The sequence below is a fragment of the Brassica napus genome, chromosome C8, assembly GCF_020379485.1.
Source record: "Brassica napus cultivar Da-Ae chromosome C8, Da-Ae, whole genome shotgun sequence".
Taxonomy (NCBI): Eukaryota; Viridiplantae; Streptophyta; class Magnoliopsida; order Brassicales; family Brassicaceae; genus Brassica; species Brassica napus.
In genome coordinates, this window is record NC_063451.1 from 48,330,805 (window position 1) to 48,358,752 (window position 27,948).

At 36.9% G+C, this 27,948-nt stretch overlaps 3 protein-coding genes across 3 annotated transcripts; all 3 read left to right on the top strand.

Annotated features, from left to right (window-relative positions):
- The first annotated feature begins 213 nt into the window (after positions 1 to 213).
- On the top strand, positions 214 to 9,820 carry LOC106400267 (cation/H(+) antiporter 6B-like). The gene is made up of 4 exons (XM_013840646.3): positions 214 to 1,172; positions 3,280 to 4,293; positions 4,622 to 5,275; positions 9,017 to 9,820. Exons 1-4 carry the CDS (start codon positions 888 to 890, stop codon positions 9,446 to 9,448), a joined length of 2,385 nt encoding a protein of 794 aa, XP_013696100.2. The 5' UTR covers positions 214 to 887; the 3' UTR covers positions 9,449 to 9,820.
- A 7,528-nt stretch (positions 9,821 to 17,348) lies between these two features.
- Positions 17,349 to 21,645, top strand: LOC106401619 (DNA ligase 1-like). The gene is made up of 15 exons (XM_013842160.3): positions 17,349 to 18,496; positions 18,705 to 18,821; positions 18,927 to 19,028; positions 19,107 to 19,223; positions 19,379 to 19,609; positions 19,692 to 19,786; positions 19,857 to 20,076; positions 20,144 to 20,256; positions 20,327 to 20,428; positions 20,510 to 20,571; positions 20,657 to 20,728; positions 20,797 to 20,870; positions 20,965 to 21,099; positions 21,207 to 21,284; positions 21,385 to 21,645. The coding sequence occupies exons 1-15, from the start codon at positions 17,684 to 17,686 to the stop codon at positions 21,451 to 21,453; spliced, it is 2,400 nt and encodes a 799-aa protein (XP_013697614.1). The 5' UTR covers positions 17,349 to 17,683; the 3' UTR covers positions 21,454 to 21,645.
- A 514-nt stretch (positions 21,646 to 22,159) lies between these two features.
- On the top strand, positions 22,160 to 26,917 carry LOC106399080 (high-affinity nitrate transporter 2.1-like). Its single transcript, XM_013839555.2, has 3 exons — positions 22,160 to 24,633; positions 24,744 to 24,859; positions 25,208 to 26,917. Exons 1-3 carry the CDS (start codon positions 23,872 to 23,874, stop codon positions 25,836 to 25,838), a joined length of 1,509 nt encoding a protein of 502 aa, XP_013695009.2. The 5' UTR covers positions 22,160 to 23,871; the 3' UTR covers positions 25,839 to 26,917.
- The last annotated feature ends 1,031 nt before the right edge of the window (positions 26,918 to 27,948 follow it).

Below are 27,948 nucleotides of genomic sequence, written 5' to 3' on the forward strand. Positions count from 1 at the left end.
TCATTTATGTTTTAGTTACAAAATAGGTTCAAATCAGGTATTTTTAAACCGAAGAACCGATTGGGACCCGAACCCGAAAGTACAATGGGTTATACCGGTTTTTTGAAGATTTACTAACCCCGATCCGAACCCGATAGAACCCGAACCGGTCCCGAACTGAACTTTTATATAACCCGAATGGGGTTGATTTTGATAAATTGGGTTGATTTTGATAAACCCGATAAACCAAAACCCGAATGGATAAAACCGAAACCCGATTGGGACCCCGAATGCCCATGCCTACCAAGAACTGTCAACCATCTTCATAATATATTTGTTTTTACATCGAAATTGAATTAGAACAACCAATAAAATATTTTTTTATAAAAACAGATCTCGTAGCTAAAAGATCTGCACCATCTTCATAATATTGTTTACAAATAACCCTTACAAAAACTTTTTTAACCCTAAAAACATAAGGAGCCGTCGGCAGGGCCCGCATGATCCTTTCCAACTATAGCTACCATTGCTATAACAATTCAGAAATAGATTATCTTTTAATAACATGATCCTTTTAAGAAATACTAAAATAGAAAAACGTTATAATTAATTTTATTAGCAGTAAAGAGGTTAATTTTGAGGTCTAGATGGATTAACCATCTCATTTTAGAGCCGTCGGCTAGAGTGTTTATTTAGAGTGCCTGATTAATGAGATCATGGTATTTTAAAGCAATACAAAACTTACAAACGCCATAAGAGACGGACATAACACATGGACACTATATTTATCCACAATTTCTGATTATCTTAGAGATATTTATGGGATTTAAGAAACCATTTGACCGGTCTTTTTAGTTCTTCCTTTCACTGGAAAACAAAGAATTTTCATTGATAAAAATTTGTTCCAGATGGATGCACAAGAGGAGACTTGGCATAAAGGGATGTTGGAGGACCATATGAAAAGAGAAGAAATGGGGAAAAATATGATTTGTGATGTAAGTCCACATATAATGTTGAACTCACGCGGTGCCTGGGAGAAACTGGCTTCTGGATCTGAAGGATTACCATTCTGGGAGTACCCTCTTCCTAAACTAGAGATCATAATTCTCTCCACGTTCATATCCTGGCGTTTCTTTGATATCTTGTTCAAGAAGTTAGGTGTTCCTATTCCAAGGTTCACCTCCATGATGCTTGTAAGTATTTACGGGTTTTAAGTATTTCAATCTGATCAGATAATATAAGGACAGGTTCTGAAATTTTGGGAATTTTAAACAATTTAGTAAAAACTTTAATAATTAAAAAAAAGAATTGAGGGAACTATGTATATATCTCTATAATATTATTTGAGAAGTCAGTTTCCTATGTGTCGCTCCCATATTAACTCTCACGATGGTTGATTACACTGATACCCTTAATGAATTAAAAATATTAAACACTATTATTTTTTTTACTTAGTTTCCTTTTAAAAAATTTCCAAAACATATACATATAATAAAAAAAGGAATTTTTTTATAAAGTTAAAAAAAATTGAAAACGAAAATATATGTATATATAATATGATTTCGAAAAAAGGAAAGTTCACAAAATAGTAATATTACATTTAAAAAATATTTTTAAATAAACAAAATATAGTTTTGAAGTAATAAAATACTTTATTTATATCTATATTTTTTTAGATGAAAAACATAAATTTGTATATAATGTGATTTTATTAAAAAAATTTACACAGATAATCTTGATATTAGAAAAAGAAATAACATTTCTTTCAGAACATAATTTTAAACAATACAAAAAAAAAATTCAAAATAATAGAAGTATTTTTAAATATCTAACTATTTTCTTAGAAGATTACACAAAATAATTGAGAAACATAAATTGATATATGTTTAATTGACTAAAAATAGTTTATAATTAGTATTATTTATATATTTTTCATATATTTTGTTGACTATAATAGCTTCCAATTACATCAAAAACAATATCGATAAATTATATTTTACTTATATAATATTATTTTCAAATAAAATTACAATTTTGTGTACTGTTATTTTTAAGAGATATTGAAAACAAAAAAAAATCAAATAGTTGTAAAATAGATATATTATAATTTATCATTATTAAAGTTATTTGTTTTCTTAATATTAAATTTTCTTTTAAATTTTATGTTTGTGGAACTTAATATAACTATAATCAAAATACCAAAGCAAATATGAATTCTCATTTTTAATATTAATTTAATTAAATTTTAGTTTCCATTCAATAAATTAAAAGCATAAAGTTATTTAGAATTTATAGAATATTTTAATTATTATAAATATTAATATGTGTTCATGAGCTTCTAGAAATGTATCACCTACTTATGTATGTAACTTCCTATTGAGCATCACTTTCTTTTATAATTTATTTTTAAAAACATCAATATATAATTTGATAAATATTATGAAAATACATGCATGTGTAAACGATAAATAAAATTGATTTGATTTGACTTGATTATAATAAAAATAAAAATATATCATTTGAATTTGAAAGAATAACAATAAATCAATATACTCACAACATGAGTGATTCGACTAATCTAACTTATATATAAAATTATAGATTTAACTAAAATAAGAATATATAATTTTATAAGAATAGTAATTTATTTTATAAATATAAATCATAGAACAACTCAAAACATATTAAAATGAAAATAAAATATTAAACAACTGTTACAATTTAGTTCTTTTCTAAAATTTATATATATATGCATGAGACTTCAGAATATTATCATTATATTAATTTATGTAAAATGGAATCATACACTTTAGTTTATTTTATTTTTTTTAGTCCAAGCACAAAATATTTGAAGTTATACATAATATTCATAAAATATATTTATATATTTAAGACAATAACCACCTAAATGCAAATAAGAAATTAATCAAAATTTTAATATATTTAGAATAAAAAATATTATAGTTGAATTCAGAGATGCATTCCAAATTACGCAAATTATAACTAAATTGACTGTAAAAACAACAAAACCGATTAAATATAACATATATAAAATCATATGTATTATTAAAGTAATATAATATTATAAATATAAATGATGCATACAAATTATAAATTAATTTAAAATTAAAAGTAAATAGTAATTAATTATTATAGTATATTTACTTCAAAAACATTTATATCCGTGCATGAGCACGGGAAAATCACCTAGTATTAATCAAAAAGGACATAAGGCTAATGTTTCACTTGGTTCATGACCAGCAGCTCTGATCAGATACAATGTTCTCTTGTTTTTGAAAGGTTGGGGCAGTCTTAAGTGAGTCGTTTCAGCCGATGCAGATGTCATGGTTTCGACACATTTTTATCCCTGACGATTATATGCCAAATGTTGCTGAGACCATTGGTACATTTGCTTTTACTCTAAATTGGTTCCTAAGAGGTGTGACTACAAATGTTGGCATGCTAAAAAAGTCCAAAACTAAGAGTACTGCAATTGGAGTCACCTCAATGATAATCCCATGGTATATTGGAAAAATCGTTTATTCATCTAGAGAGAAATCAAGTATCCTAACCATGACCCGTATGGAGTATTCAATAAGTATATTCACCATGAGCATGGCGCCATTCACTTGCATCAACATGCTCCTTACCGACCTCAAAGTAGTTCACACTGAGTTCGGTCAAATCGCTCAGTCTTCAGCAATGGTAATCGATGTACTCGCTTTTTGCATGAGCGTATGGGCTAACGTTAGCTACAGTTATAGAATTGGTATACGGATGGGAGTTGCTTTAATGATCTTCTTTGTTTTCTTGTACCTTGTGCGACAAGCAATGCTTTGGGTGGTTAGACATACACCAGAGGGAACACCTGTGAAAAGCATTTATCTCTACATTGGTCTCTTGCTAGCTTACTTGTCTCACATTTACTGGACTCGCTTCTTGTTCTTCGGACCGTTGGGTGCGTTTGTTCTTGGTTTGGCTATCCCAGACGGACCACCATTAGGATCGGTCTTTATAAAAAAGTTCGACAGTTTCAACGAGGGAATTTTTTTACCACTCTTTGGATCATTTACCATGATGAAATTAGATTGGTCATTTCTAATAAAGGAGATTGGAAATGGAAAGTTTCTCCATGGACATACCTATGAGTGTTTTTCATTCCTTCTCGTCTTATACGTAGCGAAGTTCGTGACTTCTTTCCTCTCAGCCATAGCTGCAAGGATGCCTTTGAGAGACTCGGTTATTCTAGGTATCATTATGGGCACAAAGAGTAGTTTCGAGCTGGCTTACGTGCTCCAAGCCTTCGAAAAAGAGGTAAGAATCTTGTTGCTATATATAACTTAATTCATTAGGAAAATCCATTAAATAACACAAAATTTGTGACAAAAATAAGTAAATAACAAAATTTCAAAAATAGTATTAATTAAAGGATAAAATGACTAAATTACTCAAAATCTTAAACTCTTAACCTAATTTCATCTCCTAAATATTAAACTCTAATCATTAAATCCAAACCTAAATATAAAATAAAAAGTTTTTTTTACTTTTAGTTAATAATATTTTGAGAATTTTTCTCATCATGTAATATTTTTGAAATAAAAATATTTCTGTAATTCATTTTAATGTTTCTGTCTTTAAACAGATAATTAGTTTGGAGATTTTCTCGCTCCTGGGCATATACATTCTCGCAAACTCTTTGTTAACACCGATGGGTATACATTTCTTGTACGACCGGGCCAAGAGATTTGCATGTTATGGGAGAAGAAGCTTGAAACATAAGTCGGAACTACAATTGTTGGTGTGCATCAACAAGCCTGACAACATAACATCCATGATCAACCTTCTAAGAGCTACTGCACCATCTAAAGACTCTCCAGTGTCGTGTTGTGTTCTTCACTTACTTGAGCTTGTGGGTAAAGCTACTCCCACGTTTATCTCTCACCAGCTTCAGAAACCAAAGCCTGGAAGCAGATCTTACTCGGAAAATGTCATAAGCTCCTTCCAACTGTTTCAAGAGATTAATCAGGACTACACATCTATACACATCTTCACCTCTTTAACTTCAGTTAAAGAGATGCATGAACACATTTGTTGGTTTGCTCTTGATAAAAGTTCATATCTTATTCTCCTCTCTTTTCACCGCACTTGGGGGGCTAATGGTTATGGCGTTACCTCGGACGATCAAACACTGAGACATCTTAATCGTAATGTCCTGAAACGAGCACCTTGCTCGGTCGGAATCCTTGTTTATCGTAAACCATTATGGCAACCCAAATCCATAGAATCTCCATGCAGGGTACGTAACTTTGCATTCTACCATTCTAAATTGTTTTTCTTTTTTTTTTTTGATGAAATTTCAAATTTATTCATCCTTTATGGAACTAACATTTACAAAGAATAAGAGTTTTAATAACTACTTTGCTAAACAACGTTGGACTAAATATAAACTAAAATAAGGTAAAAAAGATAGAAGAGCTGCATGACTACATAGTGTGAGTGAACCACCGTCGCATAAGCCCCTCAAGCTTATGCCCTGCTTTGTACTTAAGCGATGAAATGCGATTCCTTATCGCTTTGTCTACTGTCTTGCCCATAGCTTCTGCTGTCATCCAACTAGTGTGGTGCCTCCGCGCATTCCGTTCCCTCTAGATATGATAAAGAGTTGTTTGAAACAACATTTTGATAAGAATAGTATCCATTGACCCATCTCGGAGCCCCTCCATGTGGTCTAGTGTGAGCTGCCAGTCCGGATCAGTATGAGAACCCATGATGCGATTTGCCAGTCCATGCCAAACCGTATAAGAGTATGGGCATGCAAAGAACAAATGGTCCCTTGTCTCATCAACCTCGCCACACAACGTACAACCCTGTATCATCCCCCAAGACCGCATCCTATCACCAGTGGATAACCTATTCTTTACAGCAAGCCAAGTAATGAACGAGTACCGGGGCACCCCTTGCGTGAACCAAATAACCTTACTCCATCCCACTGGCCCCTTTTTCACTCGAATTTGGTCCCACGTCTTCTTGGAAGAGAAGTTCTCATGATAATCATCATCTCCAGCTTTCCATAAGACCACATCTCGTCCATACTGAGCATCAGGGACTGGTTCAGCTATGATGGCAGCATGAAGCTCATGATAGTGTCGACTCCGCTCTCCTCGTAGTGCCCATTCATTCTGTTTAACCGCTTCACTAACAGTAGCTCGCCGAGGTAGACCAATGTAGGTGGTACCAGCAGCACCCGTGATATCAATCAAGCGTCCCTTATCTAGCCAATTATCAAACCAGAAGTAAGTTGATTTACCATCCTTGACCTCAAACTTGAGAAAATTATAGGCAGTATCTCGAAGCTTGAGGAGTTTCCTCCACATCCAAGACCCTTTCTGTGTATCCCTTACATCCCAGAAGGAACTACCCTTGAGCAAATAGAATTTGATCCAACAAACCCACAGTGACGTATGCTCCGTAAAAAGTCTCCAAATAAGCTTAAGCGCAAATACCATAGAAGAATCTCTTAGTCGTCTTACACCCAAACCGCCCTCTTCTTTGGGATAACATAGTTCTGCCCAGCTAACCTTCGCCTTATGTGTTTGGTTGGGAGATCCAGACCAAAGAAAAGCGCAGCACATACTTTCAATAGTATCGAGGCACTTGGCTGGCAGAATGAATGCTGAACTCCAAAAGTTGACAGTGCTCATAATCACCGAATTGATAAGTTGAAGACGACCCGCAAACGATAAACTTCTGTTAGACCAAGTTAGCATTTTGCAGCGTACCTTATCGATCAACGGTTCATAATCGATCGGAGTGAGAGATTTAGTCGTCAGCGGCAAACCCAAATAACGGACTGGGAGCGTGCCTGCACTGATTCCCATAGCTGTAGCTTCCTCTAAAAGTGTGTCTAAGGCTGGGCCTGCGGCAAAAATAGTAGATTTTGACGCGTTGATATGGAGTCCTGACATCGCGGCAAAATCACTCATCACCTCCATTACACCTCTTAGTGAATCAACTGATCCATCAGTGAACACTACTATATCATCTGCAAAGCTTAGATGTGTCAATTCTACTCCCTGACAGTGAGGATGATACTGAAACTCTCCTGCTGCTGCTGCCTTATTGAGAAGCTTGGACAGAACATTACTAAGAATGACGTACAGATAGGGAGAAAGTGAGCACCCCTGTCTGATACCTCTAGCACTGGTAAAGAAGCCCTCCAGACTACCATTAACTGAGATGGAAAATGTTGCAGTGGAGATGCATAGACCAATCCAATGCACAAATTGAAGCAACAGACCCATAGCTTTTAACACAGAAGTTATAAAGGACCATTTGACTGTATCAAAAGCCTTGGAGAAATCAAATTTGATAGCACTTCTTTGCATAGCATCAAACTTATGATATCCATTGACCAACTCTGAAGCTAGTAACACATTTTCAAGGAGCAGTCTACCGGTAATGAAGGCACTCTGATTAGGTTCAATGGCGTCCGGAAATATAATTCGTAATCTGTTTGCAAGTACCTTGGAGATTACCTTATACAGAAGGTTACAACAGGCAATGGGGCGGAAATCTTTCATTTTCTCAGCATTCTCAGTCTTCGGAATGAGAGAGAGTATTGTCGCATTGATACCAGACGGGAGGAACCCAAATAGGAAGAAGGACTGGATAGCTGTGATGAAGTCCTGTCCTATCACTTTCCAAGCTGCCACATAGAACTCTTTAGTAAACCCATCCGGTCCCGACACCTTGTCATTAGGCAGAGAAAGAAGCGCCTCATAGATTTCCTGAGCAGTTACTGGAGACACCAGAGAGGCTGAGGCAACTGGAGGACATCGGAAGGTCAAAAGATCCTGTAAAGAAGCAACAGAGATCTCCTCTGTTTGCTCTTGTGCCTGCAAGAATCGTTGGAAGTGAGCAACTGATTCTCTCTTAATGTCCCCTGGTGAAGTGAGAACTTCTCCTTGCTCTGTTACCAGTCGACGAATCGAGTTTCTGGCTGCTCTGATCTGAACCGAGCGATGAAAGAAACAAGTGTTCAAGTCTCCAGCCTGTAACCAACGAATACACGACTTTTGCCTATAGAACTTCTCTTCAATGCGAGCTAGTTTATGCCATTTATCAGAAGCTTCAGCCGTCTGTGCAAAATTCGCAGAGCTAGGATCCACCAGCACTCTATTCTGACATTCACATAACTCCTCGAACGCTTGCTTAGTTCTGTTGGTAATATCTCCATAGTGCGAGCGATTGATAGCTCTAAGGACCGGTTTGAAAAGTTTAAGTTTCCTATGAAAATCTGTCAGAGCTGTGCGGGAATGAAATAGTCGAGCTGAAGAGCTCCAAGATTCCTGGATAGATGGGATGAACTCCTCGTTATCTGCAAGAAAGTTGAAGTAACGAAAAGGCTTCCTCACTTCATCCTGAATTCCAGACAATTTGATCAGACATCGAGCATGATCTGACACACCTCCAGCATCAAAGTAAGCATGAGAATTGGGATATAGTCGCAACCAATCTCCATTGACCAAAGCTCTATCTAGTTTTTTCCCAATTGGGTTCCCATTTCTCTGATTCCACCATGTAAAGAGAGCCCCTCCGAACACCAGATCAACAAGGGAACAGTCCGTGACAGCCTCCTGAAATGCCCTCATGTTTATCTGATCAGAACGGTAATCCATACTACGCGAGTGCTCACTAGAAGACAACGTAACATTATAATCACCCAGCAAGATCCAAGGCAAGTTCAAATGAGCATACTCAGCTTGTGTTTCTCGCATCTCAGTCCATAGCTGAAGCAGTTGAAGTTCCAGGCATTAGGCGCATAATCTTTTCCGGATTGGGAGTTAATTTTCAGATATTCTGATTTACGTAATATTTTTTTTGTACCAAATGTGGTTTGAATCTGAGGTACACAAAACAACCAATCTTTTTGTAGTATTACTAAGCTACCAACACTTTGGCACTATTCTACAATGTTTTTTTTTTGTTTTCCATATATAATAATAAGTCAACATTATTGTCACACAAACAAATGCAGGTGTGCTTGGTTTACGTGGGAGGGAACGATGACAAAGAGGCGTTAGCATTAGCAGACCACATGAGAGGCAACCAGAACGTGAGTATAACGGTGCTGACTCTGATCCCTATCTCTAAAACCGAGGAGGGCAGCGAGTCGAGTCAGAGTCAAATGGTAGACACTTGCCAGGTTGAAGAGAAGCCTGGAGATAACTCCATCACGTACATTGTTAGAATGGTGGAGGATGGGAATAAGACTTCCGAGATTCTGCACTCAGTGGCTTATGACTATGATATGTTTTTGGTCGGAAGAAGTAGCGGGATGGGTACTGCGGTCACCAAAGGACTAGGGGATTGGACGGAGTTCGATGAACTTGGTGTCATTGGTGATTTGATAGCATCCGAAGATTTTCCTTCTAGAGCATCCGTCTTGGTTATCCAACAACAAGAGTGAGCTATAGAGTAGTGGCCTTTTCCTTGAAATCAAATTGGCTTCAATCTTTGTTGAGATTGAGATCATTTAATTACGACCAAGAAATGTAAACTGGATCTTGTATTTTATATATCCAGAGGACTCTCAAACGTAGATTGCTCCTTCTTGTGTTGTAATGATTATATAGAACACATGTATAGTGGGCAAGAGGTGTCCTTGGAACAGTTATATGAAATGAAACAAGATATGCAATTTTATCAAAAACCTTCTATTTTAAAATAATTAATCAAATTTTTAAAAAATTATTTTTAAAACTAATTTATTATTTATAATACTATGATACTTTACATAAACGATCACACAACTAACAATTTTACCCAAAAAAACCTAACAATTTTACTTATCATAAAATAAACTTTATTTTTGACAGTTTTGTTTATATAAATTTGCGCTCTAAAAATCCACGTTTTACCGTTGTATTTGTATCATGTTAAAAAATTTATACTCCCTTCCACTACAAGAAAACATAATCTTAACGAGGGCGGTTTTCCTCGCTAATTCGTCGTAAAAGAGGCTTTACGACGAATTAGCGAGGAAACGCGTTTGCTCGTTACACGTCTGTCGTAACACATATTTCCTCGCTAATTCGTCGTAACTTAGCGAGGAATATATTTCGTCGTAAAGACGAAGTAGGACGATTCGTCGTAAAGACCACGTCAATATTCCACGTAAGGACGTCGCTATAATAACTCGTAAATACCTCGAAAATAGTTCCTCGTAACCTACACACAAATACCTTGAAAGAGTTTCCTCGCAAAATACACGTAACAACCACGAAATGATTTCTTCGTAAAATGGTCGTAAACTTTTCCTCGTTATTTCCTCGTAAATGATTCCTCGTAAAATACTCGTTAAATATTTCTCGTAATTTCCTCGTGAGGTTTCCACGTAAAGAGGTCGTACATTGGCTACGAATTTACTTCGTTTTTATTATTTTACAGAATTTAAAAATCTAATTAAAAAATAATTAAAATTATTTAATTTAATAATAAATTAAAATTCAAAATAAAAATAAATCAATATGAAAATATTTTATATATAAATAAGTTTTGAATTTATATAATACAACAACCAAAAAAAAAAACTAAGGGTCGTTCATCGCCCGGTAGAATTCATCACTCCTCCTCGTAACATCCGCCTCGTTATGTACGTCGGATGACTCGCCTTGAATGGGATGTTGTTGTCGCATGTTCCTCAACATGGACTCTCATTCCGGATTTGTGGCCGCAATAACGTCCAAGAAGCCCTCGACTCCACCCATACGAGATTTTGTCGCGGTCAACTCGTTACGCAGCTGAGCGGACTCTCTACGCAGCTCCGTGACTTCATCATCCCGTCGCTGACCATAAGACGATGTCGCTCTCGGAACATCGTTGACGGAACCAATACCCAACGTCCGTCCCTTTTTTTTAGGGACAACCTTAAAAACAAAAAATAAATATTGTAAGTAAAAATTTAAAGTTAAATTAAATGAATAATTAAAAATTAATTTTTTTGAAAATTTACCTCCTCGTAAATCTTATCCACTTCAAGTGTGGATAAGGTGACGGGTAATCCGTCGGTAGACTGCTGGGTCAGCTGAGTCTGGCGGTCTTCAACCCGAACAACTACGTCGTTGTAGATTTGCTCGGACTTGCCATCTACAAATACGCCCGCCTTATTCTTGTGGGTCCTCTCGTAAAGTTCCATAAGAGACGGGAGATGTCCCGTCTCTTTGGCCTAAAAAACAGTTAAGAAAGTTAGAATAAATTAATATATGTATTAAAAAATTATTTAATAAAATATTTAATTACCATTTCCAAACGGACACCGGCGTGGGGTTTTTGGCCCGTAGTGTGAAGCATCGGCCCGTTCTCGTGCTCATCGACCGTGTTACGGGAGTTAGAGCAAGCCTGGGCGATTCTAATGGAATCAGGAAGGCGCCAATAACGGATGAGGCCATCCCACACATCCGTGGTGAGCTCAGCGGGTTTGCCACGCTCATACCCCTTCACGATCCAGTCACCCTTCCAGTTGGAGACCGTGTCCAACAAGCGAACTTTCGCTTTCGCGTTAAACTTCTTCCTCACCCTCTCAGTGATCCCCAAGGCCCAATTATATTTTTACTGTTGGAAAAAATAAATTAGCAATTAGTTTTTTAAAAAGTATATATATAAATCATGAAAAAAATTAAAATATATATAATTAATTAATAAAAACTTACAGCGTAAATTTTGAACCACGTCTTTCTGACGTAGTGAGGCGTCTTACTCCAGTTTGGATGTGCCATGGAGAAGTAACCCTTGATCGTGTCGGTTACGTCCGATGCAAGACATCCGTCAACCCCCCACCTGGAAAATACAAATTTAAAATATAAATTATTTTTAATGTTATAAAAGAAATTTAAACGAATTAAAAAAAAATTAATGCAACATACCACAACGTTCCGTCCGGTCGGTCTGGGTCGATGACTGGTAAACCTTCTCTGCCTGGCAGACTGAGAATGTCCTCTACAGTGTACTGCGAGTAAGGAGCACTCGGAGGCACCATCAGATCAGGATGAATATCGGCGACCATCGGAGGAGGCACAGGAGGAGGCATCGGAGGAGGCACATGAGGAGCCGATGGTGCACTAGAAGAAGTAGACCCAGAGACTCTCTGAGTGTACTGAGTCTCGGGGACAGTCTCCTGGCCCGAAGAACTGGGAGCGGAAGAAGAGGCCGGGTCTAAACGACTACCCGGCTCACCGAAGATCTCTCTGTAATGGGCAGTAAGTCTTCCTTTTCGAACCTGGGAAAAAAATGAAATTTTTAAAATTAACATCAACAATATATTTCCCAACATTATCCACCTAATCAACACTAAATAACATAAAATCCGCAAACCTATCTAAATTCCCTATACTAACCACCTAATCTATCCTAAACTAACCAAATTAGAGAGGAATCAGAGAGGCTTACCATTGCTACGAAATGGAGAGGAAGTAGAGAGGAAGTAGAGAGGAAAGAAAGAGTGAGCGCTCGGGTGTATATATAAGATTACATATCGCCGCAAATTCCTCGTAAGTTTACGACGAAATAGCGAGCAGTTACAAAGGCCCGTCTTTTTTTTACGAGGAAATTGCGAGTAATCACAAAGGCCCGTGTTTTTTTATACGAGGTATTAACGACAATTTACTTTACGAGGAATTAACGAGGCTTGCTTTTCTATAAATATACCCACAACTCTCACTCTCAAAACACACACAAACTCCCAAATCACACCTTATCTCAAATCACAATCCTCAAAAAAATCCTATTCAAATTATAAATATTTAAAAAAATAGGAAAAGGAGAAGATATTAGAATTCATGTGGGCGAGACTTACGTATTATAATTGCTGGAAGTCTTGCCACATGTTAATCTGGTATTTCTCTCCTTTTCCTTTTTTTTCAAGTTTGTACACTACGAGATATTTACGACGATTTGTACTTACGTGGAATTAACGGGTTTATGTATAAATCCGTTTACGTGGTCTTTACGACGATTTGTGCTTACGTGGAATTAACGAGTGTTTTGTTTAAATCATTTTACGTGGTAGTTACGACGATTTCATCCTACGAGGACTTTACGACGATTTGTGCTTACGTGGAATTAACGAGTGTTATGTTTAAATCCCTAGAATCCGAAACCCGAAACCCGAAACCCGAAACCCAAACCCGAAACCCGAAACCCCATACCCGAAACCCCAAACCCCAACCCCCAAACCCGAAACCCGAAACCCAAAACCCAAACCCCAATCTTTAATTTTCTACTTCATATATTCCAAACCCCATATTTAATTTTAAGTTTCGTCGTTATTTTTAACGAGTGTTATGGTTAAATCCCTAGAACCCCAAACCCGAAACCCGAAACCCGAAACTCGAAATCCAAAACCCGAAACCCCAAACCCCGAACCCTTAAACCCGAAACCCCAAACCCGAAACCAAAAACCTGAAACCCGAAACCCGAAATCCAAAACCCGAAACCCCAAAACCCGAAACCCCAAACCCCAAACCCGAAACCCCAAACCTGAAACCCCAAACCCCAAATCCCATATTCCATATTTATTTTTAGGTTTCGTCGTTATTTCTTCGTTATGTTACGTTATATTTACGACGATTTCATCCTACGTGATTTTTACGACGAATTCATCCTACGTGGTATTTACGACGATTTAGTCCTACGTGGAATTAACGAGTCCTTCGTCGTTATTTACTCATTGGAATACGAGGACTTTACGACGATTTAAGCTTACGTGGAATTAACGACTGTTATGTTTAAATCCCTAGAATCCAAAACCCGAAACCCCAAACCCCATATTCCTTATTTTCTACTTCATATATTCCAAACCCCATCTTTATTTCCATTCCAAACCACAATTCCCACATTTGCTTATTCATAAAACAAACTCCCACATTACCTTATTCATAAAACAAACCCCACATTATCTTATTCATAAAACAAACTCTCTCATCTTATTCATAAAACAAATACATCAATCGGATACATCGACATTCTCGTCATCACTAGAAACATCATCATTTTCATTAAACTCGTCTTCAACAGCTTCGTCTGTGGCATCATCGGTAAGATCTTCGTACTCATGATTATGCGTATCAATGAGAAGGATGTCATCAATTTCTTGTTCAGGTTCCTCAACTTCATTTATCTGTTCTTCTTGCAATGGTGGTTCTTCTCCACTGATGATTCGTCCTCGAGGTGTAACTTTGATTACTGCTAACCAATTTATACCTGAATCTCTCATCCGAGGGTATGGAAGGAAGCTAACTTGGTCTGCTTGTGAAGCTAAGATGAAAGGCTCGAATTTGTTGTACCTTCGTCCACCGTTGACATCAACTACACCGAATTTGTTAGACCGAACACCTCTGTTGACGACGGGGTCGAACCATTCACATTTGAAGAGGACGCATTTCAGGTTCAGTATCCCTGGAAATTCGACTTCAATAATCTCCGTCAAGATCCCGTAGAAATCTGTTTCCCCTTTCACACATATTCCATAGTTACTGGTCGCCCGCTGTCTACCATAGTCATATGTATGAAAAGTATAGCCTCGTGTGAAATACATTTGTGATGTGGTGACCTTTACAAGTGGAGATTGAATTACTTCGTGTAACCACTTAGAATAATCTGCATCGTCGTCGTCATAATCAACCTGCAAAAATAAAGAGAATGTTAATGAAATACAGATAATGTATGAAAAAAAAGTTTTAGTTAATACCTGATTCCGCAACCACTTAATGAAGTGTTGATCTTTCCTTTTGTCTACGTCACTTGTGGATATACCAGAAAATGTTTCTTCGACTTGAGAAACAAATAGGCTGTAAAATCACATTTTATAGGAATGAATCTCTCGCAATTATACAATTAATTATACTTATACGTGTTTCGAAGTGTCAATATATGTTACCTTTCAAAATAACGCATCAATGGATCTTCGCAATTGAGTAGAATATAGGTGTGTGCACTATGAGCGTCTTGTTCACTCGACCACCAAACCTCTTTAGACTTCCCACCGAGTCGCCCAATCTGGCTAAAGATGTCTGGAACACCAGCAACTGCATATGTTGGCGCAACACCACCATCATCATATCTTCTTGGAGCTCTTCTCCGTGTACGTACTTTTGACGCAAAGTAGTACGATGTGAAGTGAGAAGTCCACAAAAGCATCGCTCGCATCGTAAAATTCCTTTTCGTTGAACAGTCATACGTCCTCACCCCTGTTGACCACAAATCCTTCAACTCTTTTATCAGTGGTTGTAGGAAAACATCCAGGGACCTCTTTGGATGGTTCGGACCAGGTATTAATATGGTCAAGAATAGTAACTCCCGTTGCATGCACATCTCTGGTGGCAGGTTGTATGGAGTAAGAAAGACTGGCCACAATGAATATTGTCTCCCTGACATTCCGAACGGACTAAATCCATCTGTGCATAATCCGAGATACACATTCCGGATATTGCTAGCGAAATTTGGATGTACTTTGTTGAAATGTTTCCAGGCTCTTGCATCTGATGGATGAGCCATCTCACCATCCGTCTGAGTAGGCTCGGCATGCCATCTCATCTTTCCAGCAGTCTGCTCTGATTGATACAATCTTTTCAATCTGTCTGTAATTGGTAGGTACCACATCCTTTGGTACGGTACCCTATTACGTCCCCGTCCTTGCGGCTTGAATCGTGGCTTCTTGCAGAATCGACATTCTTCTAGCTTCTCATCATCTCCCCAATAGATCATGCAGTTGTCGATGCAAACATCTATCATCTCCGAAGGCAACCCAAGACTATAAACCAGTTTCTGAATCTCATAATAAGAATCAGCAGACACATTGTCTTCCGGCAAATACTCTTTAAACAAGTCCGCCCATTCGTTCATGCAACTTTCAGGTAGATTGTGATCAGTTTTAATATTCATCATTCTAGCAGCTAACGACAATTTAGAGAGACCTTCTCTACAACCACTGTAAAGTGGTTGATTCGCCGCGTTTAACATTTCGTAAAACTTTTTTGCATCTATATTAGGTTCTTCATCTTCATCATGAGCTACGAATGCATCAGCTACCATATCATGAACCCTATCATAATCTACCATCTCCTCCTGATGGTAACTATGTTCATTATGCAAATGATGATCAACCGGTTCTTTTTCCTGAAAATTGCTATTACTACTACTAGCTTCATTCTCATCATAATTAAAACCTTCTCCATGTTGAAACCAGATATAGTAATTTGCCGTGAAACCTCTATTTATTAAATGCTTCCAAACATTTTCACGGTTTGCCAGTTTCGAATTGTTGCATTTCCGACAAGGACAGAACATCTTACCACTTTCTTGGGCGAGCGGTGTTGAATCTGCTTGATGCATAAATGTCTCCAGACCCGCAAGGTATTCTTTCGTCACTCTCCCGTTAGCATCTCTATGCATATACATCCACTTCCGCAACTCGTAAATAGTCCCGGAGCCAGCCATTTTTTTTCTTTCACGTTTTTTGTTGTTGGTGTGTTTAAAATGATGTTCAGACATCCATATTTATAGGAAAATTCGAATCTGGTAGTTGTAATTTTGCTATGAATTTACGACGAAAATTAATTAGGTGGGCAAAAAAAACGTGTAACACCTATGAAGTTGGTGGATTCAAAAATTTCCTCGCTAAATACACGTAAACTATTCCCTCGTAAATACCACGCAAAATTTACGTCGTATTTACGAGGAAATAGTTTTTCCTCGTAAAATACTCGTAAAATTACATCCACTTTACGACGAAACAGTTTTGTCGTTACGTTACGAGGAAATAACGATGAATTTAGTTTTTCACGTAAATTCGTCGTAAATTCGACGCAAATTTACGAGGATTGTTTTTCCTCGTTAATTTTCGTCGTTAAGCATGTGTTTTCTTGTAGTGTTCATTTTTTAATATAAATCGTTTTAGAGAATTTTTTATGTTCCAAATTATATGACGTTTTCGGTTCTTTATGTAAAATTTATTAACATTTAATATTATATGACCAATGATAATATACTTTCTATTTTATTATTGGTTGATTTGTGGTTAGATAAATAGTTAATGATGTTTTTGTTTAGAAAATATATAAAAATTAATGATTTCTTAATTTAATGTGCACAATTCTAAAACGATTTATATTAAAAAACGGAGGGATTACTTCATTAAATGTATATAATTGTTAATAAAAATAGTTAATAAGTCAAATTTTCAAATTAATTTGTAATACTCATCATCTACGTCCAAAGTAGAGGGACAAGAGACTCCACCGCCAAATTATCTTTCTTCAGGGTTGCAACACGTGTCCTCTCTGTAAATTCAAAAGCCCTTCTTTTTTTTTTTTTTTTTTTTTTTGTCAACTTTCGTTTTCATTAAACGAAGCCCAAAAGGCATTGTTACAAACAGTCTCAAAATACAATTTAGCCCAAATGAAATCCAAATCTTAAAGATAATGATAAATTGCATGATGAACACGTGGTCAAACTCGTGGCTTCATCTCTTCCAGTCCGTGAAAGAAGAAGGCGGTGCCGGAACCTCGCCGGAAAACTCGCCGATCTTCATCTCGAAACTTGTTTGAGGCTGCTTGCACGTTCTTCATACCTCCAATCGCCGTCGATCTCTGTAAATGCAAAAGCCCTAATCTCAAAAACTCAACCTTTCTCTCTCTGAGTCAAACTGATGTTAGCGATTCGATCATCGAATCACTTCCGATGCATTTCTTCTCTCTGCACTAAAACCCGATTCTCCTCCGCATTGGTCTCTCTCAATCGCCAAGTTTCTCCCTTTCCCTCCTCATACCTCCACAGAGCAATGTCTTCTTCTCGCCCCTCTGCATTTGACGCTCTCATGTCGAAAGCTCGCGCATCCGCCAAGAAGAAAACGACACCCCAAGCTTCCAATTCATCTCCCTCCCCGAACAAAAGAAAAATCGCGAAAACCCAAGACGCCGATTCGCCAAAGGCGGAAGCTTTTCCCGATGAACCCAGATCAGATTCGCCGTCAATTGCGGAAGATTTGAAGAAGGGAGCGAAAACCCAAGACGCCGATTTGACAAAGGTGGAGGCTTTTCCTGATTCGGATAAACCCAGATCGTCAATTGCGAAAAAGTCTAGGACTTTGAGTCAGACGGATAAAGTCGACGAATTGAAGAGTAAGATTGTGTTGCTGAAGAGGAAGCCTGGCGAATTCGATCCGGAGAGAGTTTGTTGTTGGGAGAAAGGGGAGAGAGTTCCGTTTCTGTTTGTGGCATTGGCGTTTGATTTGATTTCAGCTGAGAGTGGGAGGATTGTGATTACTGATATTCTGTGTAACATGTTGAGGACTGTTATTGCCACCACTCCTGATGATTTGGTCGCTACTGTTTATCTTGCGGCCAACGAGATTGCTCCTGCTCATGAAGGGGTGGAGTTGGGGATTGGTGAAGGTTCTATTATCAAGGCCATCTCTGAAGCTTTTGGTAGAACTGAGTCCCAGGTTAAGAAGCTGAATACGGTATGTGTGTTGATAATTTTCAATGTTAGAAAAAATCGATAGGTGTTGGTTAGGCGTTTTATAGAAGATTATTGTTTAGGCGACCGCTTTTTAGAACATTGATAATTTTCATTGGTTGCTTTTATAATGCCAGTGAGGTTGTCTGGTAGGATGTCTTTGAACAGAGGCGCAGGTTAAGAAGTTTTGTAACTGATTGTTATTTGAGTAGGAACTAGGAGACTTGGGGCTTGTAGCAAAAGGAAGCCGTTCGTCACAGACTATGATGTTCAAGCCAGAACCATTGACTGTTGTCAAGGTTTTCAATACTTTTCGACAAATTGCTAAGGTACTTAAAAGCCATTTTCTTATGGTTTATGGCTGACTTGAATGAGATTCAATCAATTTTCTTTTGCCTGACTGAATGCATAAGAGATGAGTGGGATTATATCAGGAAAGTGGAAAAGATAGTACAGAAAAGAAGAAGGATCGGATGAAGGCACTTCTTGTGGCAGCAACAGACTGTGAACCTCTGTACTTAACTCGTTTACTTCAGGTATGCAGATCCATAGTAACAGTTTTTACTCCTCATACTTTGGGTTCCTTACTAAGCTCTATTGAATTTACCTTCCAGGCAAAATTGCGGTTAGGATTCTCAAATCAGACTGTCTTAGCTGCCTTGGGACAAGCAGCTGTTTATAATGAAGAGCACTCAAAGCCACCCCCAAAAACCAAGTCTCCTTTAGAGGAGGTTTGCTTTCTCTTTTTACTTGTGGCTTTGGCTCTCTATGTAACATTCTTCTAGAGCCCTCACGGTTTACTTCTAACGGCTATTCTGTTTTTATTAAAAATATCTTTAATGTGTGTGATATTTACACTATGCATCCTTCTTCTCTGTCTCTGTAGGCTGCGAAGATTGTTAAACAAGTATTCACTGTGCTTCCTGTGTATGACATTATTGTTCCTGCTCTTCTAACTGGCGGTGTGTGGAATCTTCCTAAAACTTGTAACTTCACACTTGGTGTACCTATTGGGCCAATGCTTGCAAAACCAACAAAAGGTGTAGGCGAGATACTGAATAAGTTCCAGGACACAGTTTTCACATGCGAATACAAATATGATGGAGAACGTGCACAGGTGGATATATAAATAAATAGCGGAGTTATTTATATATATTTTATTAAGTATTTGGCTTTATCATTCAGTCACTTTGGCGCAGGTACATTGTATGGAGGATGGTACATTCGAGATATATAGTCGAAATGCTGAAAGGAACACTGGGAAGTACCCTGATGTTGCTCTTGCGTTATCAAGGTAGGCTTCTTGTTGAATAACATTAGAAAGAGCCAATCTTGAAGTTAGTGAAATCTTCTTTATTATGCAGATTAAAGAAGCCTTCTGTGAAATCTTTTATCCTGGACTGTGAGGTTGTTGCTTTCGACAGGGAGAAAAAGAAGATTCTTCCGTTTCAGATTTTGAGCACTCGAGCGCGTAAGAATGTGAACGTCAATGATATCAAAGTTGGCGTGTGCATCTTTGCTTTTGACATGTTGTATCTAAATGGCCAGCAACTTATCCAGGAGAATCTTGATATTCGCCGAGAGGTGTGAGCCAATAAATCATTTTTTTTTCCTTTGGTTTCATGAAGTAAAGTGTTGTGCCTTCTTGCAGAAGCTATACGGATCATTTGAGGAAGATCTTGGATATTTCCAGTTTGCAACTGCTCTAACATCCAGCGATATCGATGAAATACAAAAGTTTCTTGACGCTTCTGTTGACATTGGGTAATATATCTTACACCTTCTTGTCTCCTTGTTGGTTCATTTTGTCATCTATATATGTTTTTTTTTGCAGGTGTGAAGGGCTAATCATTAAAACATTGAATTCAGATGCGACATATGAGCCTGCAAAGCGATCCAATAATTGGCTAAAACTGAAGAAAGACTATATGGACAGGTAATATTCCTTTCCAAAAATTAAAAAAAAATTGTTTAAAAATTGATTCTGAATCGTTTACTGACCCCTAGAGTTATGCAGCATTGGGGACTCTGTGGATCTTGTACCAATTGCTGCTTTCCATGGACGTGGCAAACGCACAGGTTAAAAATCATTCAGACTACTGTATATTTGGTGAATCATTCACCCTTCAGGTTGTTAACAAAGCTACATTGCTTTTCCTTCTAGGTGTCTTTGGTGCATTTTTACTAGCTTGCTACGATGCTGATAAGGAAGAGTTCCAGAGCATTTGTAAAATAGGTCAGTCTTGTACACCTTCTCTATTTAGTTTCTTAAGTGTCTTATACCTTTACGGTTTGAGCTTCTAGGTACTGGATTTTCTGAAGCTGTGCTTGAAGAACGGTCTACCAGTCTCCGGTCCAGAGTGATTCCTACTCCTAAAGTATGATATTTATTTCTTCTCTCTGTCCCTTTTTTATAAAACTGCATGATCATGCTTGTGTTGTTGCTGATTGTGATGATTCAAATATGTCCAGCAATACTACCGAGTTGGAGACAGCCTCAATCCAGATGTTTGGTTTGAGCCCACTGAGGTCTGGGAAGTGAAGGCAGCTGACTTGACCATTAGCCCTGTGCATCGTGCAGCTAATGGAATTGTGGATCCTGATAAGGTTTGAACATTATCTGACTTATTTTCTTCTTTTTCATTTTTTTTTGGTTTGGATCTATCTGATATGATATTGAAGTTTGAACTATTTGATTTTTGTTTCATGAAAAGGGAATTTCTCTACGTTTTCCTCGTTTACTCCGTGTACGGGAAGACAAGAAGCCAGAGGAAGCAACATCATCTGAACAGGTGAAGTCTTGTCATAACCACTAGAATGGCAAGATCAGGCTGGTTTGAAGTTCGTTTCCTTTTTTTTTTTTAATTTTCTGTTTACCCTGTCTGTTTTCAGATTGCTGATATGTACCAAGCTCAAAAACACAACCATCCAAGCAATGAAGCCAAAGGTGAAGATGATTGAACAATTGTAATCTGGTCATGGAGCTTATTGTACGCACAATGTGTGTTTGAGTTTTCTACCTTAACTGCTAATGAAAACAAAACAGTTTTTAGAATAAGTTAATTCGAGGTCTGGAATAGGTAGGTTTACAGTAACAGGATGGTATGTTAAGAAAATCAAATAATCTTTTCTTAATTAAAAAAAAATCACATATACGTATGTTGTCATTATGACGTTTTCTTTATGACATCACCATGGCTGAAAAGAAAGAAGATAAAAAAAACATGTAGTTAGTTACGTTATAACATAAAACAAGTGGATCGAAATGGTAACTTTGACATGTATAACTTAGCGTGTTGTGTTATTTAAACAATCAGTATATAATAATAATCAGATCATTCCAAGATTCTGAAGTCTGCCCCGGCCTTTCCAGACTTTAAATATTGTTTTTTTTACTGTGTATTTATATTTAGTGATTCGAATATATTGATTATGTATATAATAAGAGTAAAGAGTATAATGATGATATCATCAATAAGTTGACTTCTCTAATTGAACAGCGATCTTTTGTCCTTTCTCAAACTCCAACAGGCCTCACCAGAGGGAACATTGGACTTGTCAGCAGGAATGATTCATACATGTACCACGACTATTGTTCTGGCAAGCATGGTGGACATACAGCTATGCATGTGTGTATATCTTCACACCTTTTTTTTTTTGGCCAGAGTACTATATACGCATATCTACCTATCAATTGGTCATAGCAGATTTGAATTTTTTTAACGCTGATTTATTATGATATTACAGTTATAATATGAGAAAGATTACATAGACGATTCGAGAACCGACAATACTACATGCCTTATGAGGATCTACACCTAACTGCATCACCTGAGCCGTTTTACGAAGATCTACGTCTGACAAGATTTATTTGCACCATGTTAAAGATTTTTTGTAAGTCTTTTTTTCGTAGTCTGTATAATTGTTTAATAAATACAGGTTTCAAATCCCAGAGAGATATTTGATATCCTTTATGTATTAAATCAAAAACCTATTTTCAATTATGTATTTGATATAAAAAGTGATTATGAATTATTTTGTTCTACAAGTCTACAAGGTTGTATCTTTTTTTTTTTTTTTTTTCTTACAAGGTTGTATCTAACTCTATACAAGGCCTTATAATAGTTAAATATTACGTCCCATATTTTATGATTTTTGTTTAATGCCTTGTTTATCCTTTTCTTTGAAAACATTTAAAGAATTTAAGCTTATGTTACAAACGAATCTAAAAATATCACACCACCCAATTTTTTGTTTCTTTATACGAATTTTACTATAGTCGTTGATATAATTTGTTTCATGCATTTATATTATAAAGTTGCAAGTAAATTAATTTAAAGATAACCACCAACTTATTATTTCAACGTTTAAATTCCTGCAAAGCGCAAAACATGTCGAGTTTTTACCATTTAATATTAAAATTTATATTCAAAAACTCAGATTAAAACCTAAATTAGCCCATAACAAACTAAAAGTGAAAACATTGAAATACATAAGCAATAAAAGCGTTTAAGAAAGAAAATATATAAAAGTAAATAAAATTCAAAGAGAGGAGGTGAAAATTTATTTTTGAACAAATAACACGATTCAAAGAGACGAGATTATATTAAAGTTTAAGAAAGAAAATAATAATAAAAGTAAATATAATTTAACGTCGGTGTGCTGGAGCTTGTATAGTTGTATTGAAGATTCTTGCATCCACATGTCCTTCCAATTGGAGTAAACAAAGATTTATAGTCGATCCTATATTATACTTTTTATAGTATGTGGGGGCAATCCAAATTTTAACAAAATAAAATTATCAAAAATTATATTATTCTTTTTTTTTGGCATCAAAAAAGAATTTTATATTATTCGTACACTTGATTATTATGAGAAAACATATCTAAGTAACCTGGGTTCTAAATAAAACTAACTTCATAAAACCTTGACAATTTTTTATCATCTTTTGAAATTTGATTTGTGTATCCATCATATTTAACTTTATTTTAACTTAGGAAATATTTGTATACAGATTGAAATTTAATGAATTGATTGGTCATATTTTTTACAAAATAGAACATCAAATTAAATAAATGAAATTTGGAAACAGCTTGGACATGCAGAAGGATTCCACTTCCACATGTACATGACGAACGAATAGCATTTTTAGGCAACCTTTGGAAATAAGCCCGAGACTTGAAAGATGCGTGCGGCGAAGATGGAATCTTCCAAACAATACTATTAAATCGTTAGTTAACGTTTTAGAATCTCTAAAGAATGTATTCTTTGTGACTTTGTCAACACTACCGAACTCTATATAAACCCTAACGTGATCAATAAACTTGAATCAAGTCTCAAACTTGTAAAGCAAAAGAACTTCATATATCTTTTATATCAATGGGTGATTCTATCGGTGATACCGGAAGCTCCATGCATGGAGTATCCACCGACAAGACGGGCAAGTACGATCTCCCCGTGGACTTGGAGGATAGGGCAACAGTTTTCAAGCTCTTCTCCTTCGCTAAACCTCACATGAGAACGTTCCACCTCTCGTGGATCTCTTTCTCCACATGTTTTGTCTCGACGTTCGCGGCTGCACCACTTGTCCCCATCATCCGGGAGAACTTGAACCTCACCAAACAAGACGTAGGAAACGCTGGAGTTGCCTCAGTCTCGGGGAGTATATTCTCTAGGCTGGTGATGGGAGCAGTGTGTGATCTTCTTGGTCCCCGTTACGGATGTGCATTTCTTGTGATGCTTTCCGCACCAACGGTGTTCTCAATGAGCTTCGTGAGTGGAGCCGCGGGGTTCATAACGGTGAGGTTCATGATAGGGTTCTGCCTAGCCACGTTTGTGTCGTGTCAATACTGGATGAGCACTATGTTCACCAGTAAGATCATCGGTCTGGTGAACGGGACAGCCGCCGGGTGGGGAAACATGGGAGGTGGCATAACGCAGTTGCTCATGCCGGTTGTCTATGAGATCATAAGGCGCTGTGGTGCAACAGCGTTCACAGCCTGGAGAATTGCCTTCTTTGTCCCTGGTTGGTTGCACATTATCATGGGAATCTTGGTGCTCACGCTAGGTCAAGATCTCCCAGGTGGGAACCGAAATGCCGTGGAGAAAAAGGGAAAAGTTGTCCAAGACAAACTTGGGAAGGTTTAACTCTATATATATATGATTATGTTCTCTCAAAAATTTAATCTGCCTATTTACTAGTAGCTAGATGGATCAATTGTCTAACTCATGATTTCGTAATAATGGTGTAGATTATGTGGTGTGCCGTTAGTAACTACAGGACTTGGATCTTCGTTCTTCTCTATGGATACTCTATGGGAGTCGAGTTGAGCACTGATAATGTTATCGCCGAGTACTTCTTTGACAGGTATGTTGTCCATAATCCATATGGATTGGAAACAGAAGAAAGCACTTTTGGTATAGTAAAAAATAAGAACAATAACAGTAAACATATACATTCTTAATTGTTGAGGAATAACTTGGAATGATTTATTCTATTAATTCTATAAATAAATACATTTTAACTTAAATATAATGAAATATTCATATTATCAATTCCAAAGTAATTTCACAAATAAATAAAAAATAACATTTTAAACATGTTTTTACGATTTTGATTAAAAAAAAAAAAAATTCTATTTGTGACCAATTTCATTAATATTATTTCATTCTCTGATTCCATTCATTTTATTTCATGGTTACAATTAATGTTCAGGTTCCACTTGAAGCTTCACACAGCTGGAATCATAGCAGCATCTTTCGGAATGGCCAACTTCTTTGCTCGTCCAGCAGGAGGCTATGCATCTGACCTTGCAGCCAAATACTTCGGGATGAGAGGGAGGTTATGGGCGTTGTGGATCATTCAGACAGCAGGTGGTCTCTTCTGCGTGTGGCTCGGCCGTGCCAACACCCTCGTTACTGCCGTTGTAGCTATGATCCTCTTCTCTTTAGGAGCACAAGCCGCTTGTGGAGCCACCTTTGCCATCGTGCCTTTTGTCTCCCGGCGAGCCCTAGGCATCATCTCGGGTCTAACCGGGGCTGGAGGAAACTTCGGGTCAGGACTCACACAGCTTATCTTCTTCTCCACCTCACGCTTCACAACTGAACAAGGGCTAACGTGGATGGGAGTTATGATAGTTGCTTGCACGTTGCCTGTGACTTTGTGTCACTTTCCTCAGTGGGGAAGTATGTTCTTGCCTCCTTCCACAGTTACGACGGAGCAGTATTATGTTTCTGAGTGGAGCGAGGAAGAGAAGGAGAAGAACATGCATCTAGGCAGCCTCGCGTTTGCCAAGGACGCCGAGTCTGAGGGCGGCCGAAGAGCCCAATCAACCATCATTGTTTGATTAATCAATGATTTCATTTATGTGGTATGGAACTACCTTTGGGAAAACAAACACATTGTTTCCATGTTGCTTTTATTGCGTTTTGCTTTTTTGTTTTTGCCTTTCTTGAATTTCTTTTGTTTGTTTGTACTGAGCGTTTTTTAGTTAAAACTTAAAAGCTCTTTTTAATTGAAGTGTGCCTGCATGTTGAGAAATCACGAAAGTGTTTACTTCTTTTTAATCATGATAAAAAACGATCATAATCATGTTTTCAAGAAAAGAGATACGGTGATTGATTGTGTCTGTGATGAGTTTATATGTTATGTTCAATCAAACATTTAAGCTGTGTTCACTTGCAAAACGTTAATGCCAAGCGTTTTAAATCGGATCTTCTAGTATCTCCAAGTAATCATGCATGGATGTCCACATATCTTGCCGCAAAAGTTATATGGACGCTTAAAAAAATTAGGTTTTTCTTTGTGCACCTTATTTTTTGTGCACCATTAAAAAAATTAGGTTTGAATTTGTTATATATATGTAAGTCTGTAAGATATATATCTGATGTCAAATACATGAACGTAATGACGTTTTTTGTCCTAATTATGCAGGACCGGTCATGGGCAAAATCTAACGAAACATTGACTTTAGGTCCTTAAAAATTTTGGAAAAAATTACATAGAAAAAAGTCTCCAAAATTTTTTTTTAGGCCCCCAAATTTACCAAAAAAAATTTATAGCTGGAATTTTTTAAAAACTGCCTACAGCTCCCTAAATCTCAGGGTCGGCCCTGTCCTTACGTTCCTTTTTTACACCACGCTGTCATTACGTTAAACGTATAAAACATTAGATTGAAATGGTAATTTAGACGCACATATAACTTAACCTAATAAACCAACCAAACTAATAGTCAAACTATATATATATAACTCCAAGATTCTTAATCGACCCCAGCGTTTCCAGAGTTCAAATGTTATTTTTAACTCTTATTTTTCAACTGATGATTTGAATTATAAAATCAAAATGAAAGTAACTCGCACACCTTACTATATGTATATAGCAATGATGGCGTCATCAATAAGTTGACTTCTCAAATTTGGAAAGCGAAACTTTGGCTTTTCTCAAACCTCAACAAGCCTCGTGACAGGAAGCATTGGACACGTGGCTTATACAAGTACCACGACTATGGTACGGCAAGTCGGCAACTATATATGATGGACGATATATATACATGCACCTCCTAGTCATTCACAAGACTACAAGTACTTATAATATAATTTTAGTTAAAATCACAATGAATATATACGCAATTCTACATATCAGTTCGCCAGAGGCAATTTGAAATCATTCAGAAACCTATTTTATTTTATGTAAATATTATTCAAAATTCTGGTTAGAACTTTTTTTCAAGGTCTGTATAGCAGTTAAATTATGCGTATTTATGAGTTTTTTTCTTATTGTTTGTTAAATTACGTTAATTTAACTGGTTATATTGTTCAAATGTGATTAATTCTATGTTTAGTCTGATGGTGGACATGTAAAACTGCTAATGCCAAATTGCCAATCAAATATACATATATATATATATGTGTATGTATGTGGTGGTATATATGGTTGGGCACTTGGGCTTGTAACTATACCATTCATATCCAATTTTTGCAGTATTATACTACTATACGGAAGATATATAATAAGTTTGTTGAAGTTACAAAGCGATTGTTTGGAATTTTAAGAGACAACTAATAAGCAGCTAAGGCCACAATAAACTCGACCGTCCGAGAAAACAGCAATTAGTCTATTCACTAAAACACAATTATTCGTATTCTTGATACTTATACGCTATAGAGAATTACATTGATGCCCCTAAGAAATTATCAAGATTATAGTATAACAGAATAATAGAGAACTACAATGACATCACTTTCGAATGATTATAAATGTTAATTTAACGAGTAACATGATGTCAATGATCGAGCTGGCTGGCTGGCTTTTACCAAAAAAAATGATCGAGCTGGCTAGTTGGCAAGGGTTATTGGCGAAAACAAAAGAGAATAGCTGATTTATAGATAATTACTATTTGATCAGGATGCATGAAAGCGAGGTCGAAGCCTTTTTGAAATATTGATGAATAAGAG

Bases quoted from the DNA above. Each gene is read 5' to 3' on its own strand.
- LOC106400267 (XM_013840646.3), top strand. From the start codon at position 888: ATGGATGCACAAGAGGAGACTTGGCATAAAGGGATGTTGGAGGACCAT. The intron at 1,173-3,279 runs GTAAGTATTTAC...TGTTTTTGAAAG, and splicing joins GGTTCACCTCCATGATGCTT to GTTGGGGCAGTCTTAAGTGA. The intron at 4,294-4,621 runs GTAAGAATCTTG...GTCTTTAAACAG, and splicing joins TCCAAGCCTTCGAAAAAGAG to ATAATTAGTTTGGAGATTTT.
- LOC106399080 (XM_013839555.2), top strand. From the start codon at position 23,872: ATGGGTGATTCTATCGGTGATACCGGAAGCTCCATGCATGGAGTATCC. The intron at 24,634-24,743 runs GTTTAACTCTAT...ATAATGGTGTAG, and splicing joins TCCAAGACAAACTTGGGAAG to ATTATGTGGTGTGCCGTTAG. The intron at 24,860-25,207 runs GTATGTTGTCCA...ATTAATGTTCAG, and splicing joins GCCGAGTACTTCTTTGACAG to GTTCCACTTGAAGCTTCACA.
- LOC106401619 (XM_013842160.3), top strand. From the start codon at position 17,684: ATGTTAGCGATTCGATCATCGAATCACTTCCGATGCATTTCTTCTCTC. The intron at 18,497-18,704 runs GTATGTGTGTTG...TTATTTGAGTAG, and splicing joins AGGTTAAGAAGCTGAATACG to GAACTAGGAGACTTGGGGCT. The intron at 20,257-20,326 runs GTAATATATCTT...TTTTTTTTGCAG, and splicing joins GACGCTTCTGTTGACATTGG to GTGTGAAGGGCTAATCATTA.